General features: G+C 37.3%; 1 protein-coding gene across 5 annotated transcripts in view; it reads left to right on the plus strand.

Moving 5' to 3' along the window:
- Positions 1–10,422, plus strand: part of Nek10 (NIMA related kinase 10) — a 237,548-nt gene that overhangs the window by 146,980 nt on the left and 80,146 nt on the right. For all 5 annotated transcript variants that reach the window (XM_010638285.3, XM_010638286.3, XM_010638287.3 and 2 more), the window contains 2 exons: positions 9,369–9,498; positions 10,047–10,117. In XM_010638285.3, coding sequence (XP_010636587.1) covers positions 9,369–9,498; positions 10,047–10,117 — 201 coding nt within the window. The remainder of the gene's footprint in view (positions 1–9,368; positions 9,499–10,046; positions 10,118–10,422) is intronic.

The following is a 10,422-nucleotide window of genomic DNA, read 5'->3' on the forward strand; positions in this document are numbered from 1 at the left end:
TACCTATGAAGTTCTTTTATTTGAAGTTTTATCGCATAAGCAATATGATAATTGACGAGTGTGTTGTTTATCTCTTATTTCCTATTATTATCTTCCAGAAAAGTGATTCTTACAACTTTGAGAATTGATGAAAGCTAACTTTAATAAAAGTTAATTTTGTTTTGACAAACCATCTCAAAACATAGTGGATTTGCCATTTTTTTCTTTCAATATATTATATGGCAGCCAAGAATGCCGATTGCAGTGTCAGCGGGGCACACTTATGTGTGTGGTCACTTGGTTGTCACTGGCATCACTCACATCTGGTGGTGGCTGGGTGTGGGCAACATCAGTGCAGGTAACTGGCCACATAGTTGCTCATCTTCCAGGAGGTGAGCCTATGTTTACTTATGTGGAAGTGTTAACAGGGATTCCAAGAGCAGAAAGAGACATCAAGGCTCTTCCGTAAATAACTTTTCAAGCCTTTCCTTGTACCACTTTTGCTGATGTCTCATTGGCCAAACCAAGTCACATGACCAGATTCAAAGTTTGAATAACCTGCAAAGCGACACTGCAGAGGCGCATGACTGTGGGAGAAGGGAGGACTGTGTGGACTCTAGTGAGTAAAAGGAGGAGCTCTAAGGATGAGAAAATTAAACTAGAAAAGTTATATTTTTATAGGTGCTCCCCTCCCTTCAAAAACTGCCTTTTAATTAAAAAAGCAATTGAAGCCTATTTTATAAAGAAGGGCAGGTGTTGGCTGGCTGTTGGGAGTGAAAGCACACTAGGAATAGGATATGGAAAAAAAAGTTTTTGAGGCAATATGGGTAGACCACTCACAACATCTACTTCCTGAGCTTTGGAAAGAAGAAAATCTAAGCACATAGGACATGAGAATGTGAGAAATTAGGCTATGGGCAATCAATGATATATTTTTTTTCTTTTGAGGCTGTTATTTCTTAAGGCATTTTTAAATGTAAGCTGTTGATGATGAGATAGCAGTGGACACTTAGAACCAGCGGAGCCTTGTAAATTTCAAGCCAAATTTGCCATTGCATATTATTGAAATTAAAATACTAAATATGAAAATGCTTTGCTACAAGACCTAGTAATCACACTTTCCTGTGCAAATACATACTATAAATCTTAAACAGGGAATAATTCTCAGCACTAACAAGAATAGAATCTCCTTGATTATTCTTTGTAGTCAGTTCTTATTTATACCTACCCTGTCTGCTTTGATGCTGATTTATAAGTTCCTTTATACCTTAACCCCTGTCAAAGCTAATTGTTGATCTGTATTCCATTAATTTAGAAAGCTAAGCAAAACTAAGTTCATTTTATAAATCTAGATTACCAAACTACTTAAAGTAGCTGTATTTGTATATGTTAGATTTTCATTTCTGTAGAAAATACCTGAGGTAGTGTTAGAAGAGGAAAGGTTTTATTTTAGCTCATGGTTTTAGAGGTTTCATTCCTCGGTCCATGGGCTCCAGTACTTATTTAGGCGTGTGGGGAGCAGCGTGTTACGGTGGCATACATCTGAGCAAGCTTCTTCCCTCATGGAGGTCAGAGGGGAAAAAAGAGAAAACAGGGAGGGGCTAGATACATCTGCAATGACCCAACTTTCTCTATTATGCCCCACCTCCAAAAGATTCTCCCACCAAGAGTAGGGCTAATGACCAAACCATGAACCTACGGGCCCTTGGGGGACATTAAAGATCTAAACAAGGGTGGGGGGAGAGGAAGGGGGGAGAGGAGAGGGAGAATGTGAAATGCGTTTAGTTCTTAGTTGAGTTTCACTCTACAAATACAATACAAACAACTTCTACTACTCTGAAACATCCAAGGGAAATACATTCTCCTCCACATAAAATTAAATTTAAAAAGATAAGCTCATTATCCCTTACAGATTAACTTCTTTTGAAGGTTGTTTTAATTGTGTAGAAATTTCAGAAGAGGAGAACATGGTAGAGATTTTTCATTTTTCTGCAGTATATTTAAATGTGAGCTTCCCCTTGCTTTATAATTTGTATTTAATAGCAAAGGGAGGAGGCCATATCAGTCATTTTTTTCCATAATAATGCTGTATTTTTAATCATCAAGAAATCTCTCTGGCACTGAACAATAAGCATTTATTCTCAGACTCACTGGTCTGTAGTTGTGCAGGTTTCGGGCTGCAGGTTAATAGGCTGTCTAGGATAGATCTGTGTGTACTGGGCCAGGCCCAGGCTGTAATGGCACGAGCTACCTGGGATAACATCTCCTGGTAGTAGACAGAATTTCCTAGTGGGCAAGTGGGAGGAAGCATACAATCTCTCTTAAGACCAAGGCTCTGATCTGGCACAGCCTTGCTTCTGTGTTCCATTGGCCACAGAAACAGTCTAGCCAAAGGCAAGAATGGGTATGAACAGTGCACAGGAAGAGACTTAAGCAAGGTTTAAAGATGCACAGATCTCCGGAATAGAAAGAAATGGGGCTGACAACAATTTCATCTGCCTCAGGGATTATTGGTTCCAGATATAAACTCATCCTTGGACACATGCTAGGTTATATTCGTACGGTCTATTGATACTTAGTGCTTAGCTGCATTGTGTGATCGTGCTCAATTCATCTGAGGCTGAGAGATTTCAGAGGTACTTTTGTAGCATTGTTGACTTGAAATACTGATTAAGAGTCTCAAATATATCAATTTTTTTCAATTGCAAGGTTTAATGTTAAGTTTATTGGTACATTTAAAGCAAACAGTACAGTTACATTCATCATTGGGATCATGTACCTTTGCATGATCTATCTTGGTTTTTATTTTTCCTCATATCCCTGCCTTCCTTTCACCCCCTTCACCATTCCCTATTTATAAAGTCTGTTTCTATTTTTCCTTTTTCACATTTTTTTCTTTTCCCTTATTCCTTTCCCATCCCCTTCCCACTTCCCCTTTAACCATTTTCTTCCTATTTCACACTATCAATTATACCATTTGAACCTTATTTACACTTTTAGTTTTTCCCACCAAAGAAACTATGCAGTATTTACTCGTGTGTCCTATTTATTTCACTTAAGAGTATAGCCTCAGTGTGCATCCATTTAGATATGTGTCTCAAGTTTCTCATTCTTTATGGCTGAATAGCACTCCATTTTATAGAAAAACCACATCTTCTTTGTCCAGTCTCCTGTTGATGGGCATTTGGGCTGTTTCCAAATTTTAGCTACTTCAAACAGTGCCACTATAAACATGGGTGCGCATATATCACTGTGATATGATTCTTTTAATTCTTTTGGAAAGATACCTGGCAGAAGGATAGCTGAGTCAAATGAGACCTCTAATCCTAGTTCTTTGAGGTCACTCCATATTGATTTCTATAGTGGGTGCAATCTGCAATCCCACCAACAATGGAGAAGGGTTCCTTTTTCCCTACAGCTCCACTAACATTTTTTGTTGGTTGATTTCTTGATAGCAGCCATTCTTTTTTGGGTAAGGTGGAATCTCAGTGTTATTTTCATATGCATCTCTCAAATGACCAGTGATGTTGAACATTTTTTCATATGTTTATTTGCTGTTTTTACTTGTTTGTCTGAGAAATGTCTGTTCATTTCAGATACCCATTTTTGAATCTGGTCTTTTATATTTGGGGCATCTGATTTTTAAAAAAATTCTTTATATATTATAGATAGTAGACCTTTATCTGAGGAGGAGCTGGTAAAATTTTTTTTACCACATTGTAGGTTGTCTCTTAGCTCTTCTGGTGGTTTCTCTTGCACTGAAAATTTTTAATGCAATGAGATTCCAGTTGTTGATTCTTTGTGCAAGTTCTTGTGCTACTGAGGATTTCTTCATAAAGTCTTTTCCTATGTCAATGTCTGTGAGAGTTCTACCTAATTTATTTTCCAGTAAGTTTAGTGTTTCTGTTTTGATATTTGTATCTTTAATCCACTTGGATTTTAGTTTAGTGCATGGTGAAAGATAGGATCTAGTTTTAATCTTTGGCAAATCAAAAGCCAGTTTTTCCAACACCATTTATTAAAGAGGCTGTCTTTCCTCCAGTGAGGATGGTTGGTTCCTTTGTCAAAGATGGGTAGCTGAGTATGTCTGGTGTTGTTTCTGCATTTTCTAATCTAGTCCATTTATACTTTTTTTGCCAGTACCATGCTGTTTTTATCACAGTGGCTTTGTAGTATAGCTTTAAATTGGAAATTGTGATACCCCCTTGCCATGACTCTGTTGCCTAGAATGGCTTTTGCTATTCTAGGTCTCTTCTGGTTCCAGATGAATTTCTGGATTGTTTTCTCAAGTTCTGTGAAATATACTGTTGGGATTTCAGTTGGGATTGCATTGAATCTGTATAGCAGTTTTGGAAGTATGGCCATTTTCACTGTGTTGATTCTTCCTACTCAAGAGCAAGGGATATCTTTCCACCAGAGTGTTGTAATTTTCAGTGTAGAGGTCTTTTGCCTACTTCATCAGATTTGATTCGTAGATATTTCATTTTTTTAAGTTATTGTGAAAGGAATTGTTTCCCTAATTTCTCTTTCAGTGAGTCTGTTATTTGTGTAAAAGAAGGCTATTGATTTTTGAGTGTTGACCTTGTGTCCAGTAACTCTGCTGAAAATGTCAATCAAGTCTAGAAGTTTTTTGGCCTAGTTTTTTGGGTCATCTACGTAGAATATCATATGATCAGCAAATAGTGACAGTTTAACTTATTTTCTTTAACTTATTTATCTTTATTTCTTTCTCTTGTCTAATTGCTGTGGCTAATGTTTCTAGAACTATATTGAACAGGAGTGATGATAATGGATATCCCTTTTTTGTTCCTGATTTTGGTGTGAAGGTTTTCAATTTGACCATTTAGTATGATGTCGGCTGTTGGTTTTTCATAGATAACCTTTATCAGGTTGGGATAAAGGCCATCTATGGCAATTTTCTATAGGGTTTTTATCATGAATGGGTATTGAATTTTGTCAAATGCTGTTTTTGCATCTACTGAGATGATCATATGGTTTTATTTATTTGGTACTGGGGATCAAACTCAGGTCCTTGCGTTTGTGAGGCAGGCAGCAGAACCACTGAGCTAACTCCTCAGTGATCATATGTTTTTTGTCCTTGACTTGTTTGTATAGTGTATTACATTTACTGATTTACATATTTTGAGCCATCCTGGCATCCCTGGAGTAAATCTGACTTGGTCATGGTGTATGATCTTCTTGATGATCTTCTGTATTCTGTTTGCCAGGATCTCTTTGAGGATTTTTGCATCTAGTTTCATTAGGGAGATTGGCCTGTAGTTCTGCTGGGTCTTTCCCTGGTGTTTGAATCAAAGTAACACTTCCAGGAATGGATTTGGAAGTACTGCTTCTCTTTCAATGTCAATGATGAGTATAAAGAGAAGTGGCGATATTTCTTCTCTAACTGTCTTGTAGAATTCAGCAGTGAAACCATCAGGACCTGGGCTTTTCTTTGCTGGTAATGTTTTAATTACATTTTCAGTTTCACTGAATGTAAGTGGGGTGTTTAGACTTTTTATATCTTCTTCATTTACATGTATCTGGGAAGTTTGCATGTATCTGGGAATCTGTCCATTTCTTCTGTATTTTCCATTTTATTAGAGTACAGGTTTTTGAAGTAGGTAATGATGATCCTCCGGATTTCTGCTGGATCTGTTGGGACTTCGCCTTTTTCATTCCTAATTGCATGGATCTGAACCTTTTCTTTCCTTTTTTAAATAAAGGTTGGCTTAGAGTTAATAGGGTTTATTTTTAATTCTTTTGAAAAACCAACTCTGTAATTGGTTTATTTTTTTCTATCATTCTCTTAGTCTCCATTACATTAATTTCTGCTCTAATCTTTATAATTTCCTCCCTTGTGTGAGCTTTCAGTTTGACTTGATTTTTTTTCAGAGCTTAATGTTAAGCATAGGTTGTTTATTTGAGCTAGCTCTGTTTTCTTAATATGGGCATTTACTCCTATGAATTTCCCTCATAGAACTACTTTCATTGTGTCCCATAGATTCCTGTTTGTTGTACTGGCATTATCATTTAATTGTGGAAACTGTCTAATTTCTTCTTTAATTTCCTCTGTCACTCAGTGGTTGTTCAGCAAGGTGTTATTTAATTTCCATGTGTTTGTGACGTTCTTGCGGTTTCTTATGCTATTTATCTCCAGCTTAATTGCACTATGGTCTGATAATATACAGGGGATAACTTTATTTCCTTTGTATTTACTTAAGCATGTTCTATGAGCTAGCCTGTGGTCTATTTTGGAGAAAGACCCATGTGCAGCCGAAAAGAAGGTGTATTCTGATTTTGTGGGATGGAACTCTCTGTAGACATCTAGTAAGTCCATTTATTCAAAAGTTTAGTTCAGATCTGATATTTCTTTTTTTTTTTGTCATCTAGTTGATGTATTTGTGACAGTGGGGTATTGAGGTCCCCCACTACAATTGTATTAGTGCTTATTTCATTTTTCATATCAATTAATATTTGTTTTATATAGTTGGGGGCATTAGTATTTGGTGCATATATTGTCATTTCTTCCACTTGTATTGTTCCCTATACAAGGATGTAGTGGCCTTCTTTGTCTCTCTTAAGTAGTTTTGGTTTGAAATCTACTCTGTCTGCAAATAAGATAGCTACCCCTACTGTTTTCCAGGCTCCTGTCTCATGGGGAACTGTTTTTCATCTTTTATTCTCAGTCTATGAATTTCTTTGTGAATTAAGTGGGTTTCTTGTATATAGCATATTGTTAGATTTTGATTTTTAATTCATTCTGCCAGCCTATTTCTTTTCATTGGTGAATTGAGGCCAGTAACATTGATGGTTATAACTGTTATGTATTGACTTTTCTTTGTCATGTTATTTTCCTGTTGTTGGTTCTTTGATTTTTTTATTTTTCCCTCTCTCCCTTTAATTTCTTTCCTTGCCTGGTGTATTTGCTCTGTTGGCCCTTATGGAGTTTTGGCCTTCATTTTCTTTTTCCAGGATATTGTTTAGAAGTGTTTGGAGTGCCAGTTTGATGTTCATGAAATTTCTCAGGAATTTTTTGTGGATGTATCTTGTTTACCCATTACTTTTGAAAGATAGTTTTTCAGGATAAATCAGTCTAGGTTGGAGGTTGTTGATACCTCACTCCAGTCTCTCTTGGACTTGAGGGTTTTGGTTGAAAACTGTGCTGTGATTTTGATGGGCTTTCCTTTGCATGTGATTTGTTTCTTTTCTCTAACTGCTTGTAGTATTTTGTTCTTCTGTTGGATTTCTGGGATCTTGATTATTATATGTATAGGTATAGATTTTTCTGATCATGGCTATTTGGAGTCCTATATATCTCACTTATCAGTATGTCAAATTCTTTCCCTCTGGGAGGTTTTCTGTCATTAATTCTGTGAACAGTTTTTTTTAATGTCATTTGTACTTTCTCCCCTACTTCATAGATTCCTATCAGTCTTATAATTTTTTTCATCATCTAGGAGTAGTTGGATCAATTTCTCATGATCCCTTACTATTCTTAAGAGGTCTCTCTTTTCATGGTCACCGATGCAATCCTATCTTCTATATCTGAAATTCTATCTTTACATTTGTTCATTCTGATGTGAATGCTTTCTATAGAGTTTTTAATCTCCTGGATATCTGTTGAATCTGTTTCATGGATTCCATTTCTTTCCTATGTTGGGCAATCTTGGTTTTCATTTCTATGCTGGGCATTCATGATTTCTATCATGGTCCTGAGCTCGTTTGTTTTTCTTAATCTGTTTCTTTTCTAGAGTCTCTCATCATGTCTTTTATTCTTCTCACCATCTCTGTGGCTATCTGGGAAATTATTTATGTTTTGAATTTTTCTAAAGACTCATTTATCTTTTTTGTTACTTCCTGTGCTAGCACTTCAGGGTGTCCAAGTGGTTGACTGTCAGACTTTTCCCTCATTTCCCCTAGAGTTTACTTTTGATGAGGTGGATGTCTGTATTTGTGCCTTGTTTAAGTGTCTTCTCATTTCTATTTTGGTTGTTGGTACTGTCTTTGGTTTAATTCCTAGGTTAATACTTTGATTTTCCAAATATAGCTGGTCTTTAAGTTTTGAGTCTCTAATGACTGAGGCATTGTCATTTTTATTATACTAGGAAGGACAACTGATTAGATCAATCATTATACCTTAGCCCAAGTGATACAATCAGCAACACAGTAGCATCAAGCACAGCTTAGAAAATGATAATTTGTGGTAGTTATTAATCTATCAACTTTTTCTGTGTGAATTAAATCAAAGTCAAGGACCAGCCCAAAATATGTTTATAGTAAATAAACTCTTCAATATAGCAACTTTACCCTTCATGATGGGGATTTAGAAGGAGTTGAGGGTGTGGGAGGGATAGACTGATAGGATAGAGAAAGATTATAAGTGAGGTCAGAGGACACAGGAAGATCACACAAACTCTAGGAAATTGTTGAAGAAAAGAGAAGACAGAACAAAACATACACAGAACCTAACAGCAACAAGGAGGCTAGAGACTGTAATAACTTTCTTTTAAAACTAATGGCAATTGAGAAAAGGAAAAAGAAAAAAAGAAAATAAATTTTAAGTAGGATAGGAACAGGAACAAAAGAAGAGAAATGAAGATCAAGGTGAGAGGGGGGGATAAGAAAAAGAAGATAAAGGAAAGAAATTTGAGAAAAGAAAAAGAAAAATTTTAAAAATGATATAAGAGAAAAACATTACTTTGAAAATAAAAAATACAAATAGAGGGCCTCCTTCAGGGTATGACTCTAGCTACCCTGTTGACACAATACCATGGGCAGGAGTGTGCAGATCTAAATTAATTAGTCTCAGCAAGCCAGAAGCTGTCCCCTGAGGTTCAGGCTGATTTCTGGCTTCAAGTCCCAAATTGAGAACTCTGACCTCCTGCTTGGTTGAACTCTGAAAGGTTTTATAGCAGGTTCCAGCTGTCTTTTCCCAGACCAGGTTCTGAAAGTGAGTCGCTGGTCCCTCTGACTTTCCAAGTATGGTGGTGTGGTGTGCCTTTATGGTAGAGATTTTCTTAACTTTTCCAGCAGGCTTCAGTTTTCATCTAGGAGCCACAGTGGGCTTCTTTCTCTTGTTCATGTAGGGCTGGGGGGTGGGGAGTTAGGGACACCACTGTGTTGGCACCCCTTGTTGCTGGGCTTCTCTGCTGCACCAAAGGGGTGGGTCTGCCAGAGGGTCTTGTGCTGCTTCTGGGCTTCTCCGTTGCTCCTTGGTGAAGAGGCAGGACCAGCAGAGGGTAGCAAGCTGCTGCTGGGCTCCTCTGCTGTGCTGTGCTAAAGTGCTCAAATATTTTTATAATATCTCCATCTGCAGCTTGAAAATTGCTTCTTCTTTCTATACTTTTCTCCTCTCCCCAGTATCTGTTAACATCCTGATTTTATTTCAGCCCAGAGGTACTGAAGAGTGAGCCCTATGGGGAGAAGGCTGATGTCTGGGCTGCAGGCTGCATCCTTTATCAGATGGCAACCCTGAGGCCTCCCTTCTACAGCACCAACATGCTTTCCCTGGCTACAAAAGTAAGCATGACAGGGGACAAAAGGGTCTTGTGTTGCTAACAACACTATTCCTTTTCTTCCTAGCAGAACCTTTGTGATTTTTATACAACTTCCAATTAAAAGCAGGTATTGTTTTATGAAGTGCAAGGCCCGGTTTGCTTTCCCCCCGTATAAATATATATCATGTAGTATGGCATATTCCTCTGTCTAATTGTATTAGTTTATCATAGAAAATTTGAGAAATGAAAATATCAAAATGCTTTTGACCTTTTATTTTTAATTGCAATTTAGATTGCCTGTAGCCAACATATTATATCACGCCATACTCCATTTTTCATTTTATTATAAATCTGTTTAATTTTAACTGAGCTTAGAGAATCTAATTCCGTGTTCCAGAACTATTTAACTGATGTTACACTTTTATTTATTTGCAGTACTTTTATTTGTGATTAAATTTTGTGCATGGAGCTATATTGCTTCATTAGTAACTTCCTGAGCATGTAAGTGTTACCTTGGAGAGATAGCAAGGGCCTTTTTACTCCCATCACTCTAGTCTGTTTGTTTTGCAGATCGTGGAAGCGGTATATGAACCATTGCCAGAAGGTATTTACTCTAAGAAAGTGACAAGCACCATCAGCAGGTAACTAGTCTCATGACTCTCAACATATACAGATCACCAAGAAATATCTGGTGATATCTGACACTTCTGGAGGGGAGGCAGAAGGATTACAAATTCAAGCCCAGCATGGGCAACTTAGTGAGAACCTGTCTTAAAAAAAAAGGGGCTGGGGATATAGCCCATTGTGAAAGCCCTGGGTTCATTCCCCAATTTTCCTCTCTCCCAAAATAAATACCTGCAGGGCCAGGGATTTAGCTCAGCAGTTCGGTGGCCTGCCTTGCAAGCGCAAGGACCCAAGTTCAATCCCCGGTACAAAAAAAAAAAAA

The sequence above is a fragment of the Fukomys damarensis genome, unplaced genomic scaffold, assembly GCF_012274545.1.
Source record: "Fukomys damarensis isolate Sample0158 unplaced genomic scaffold, DMR_v1.0_HiC HiC_scaffold_28, whole genome shotgun sequence".
Classification (NCBI taxonomy): Eukaryota; Metazoa; Chordata; class Mammalia; order Rodentia; family Bathyergidae; genus Fukomys; species Fukomys damarensis.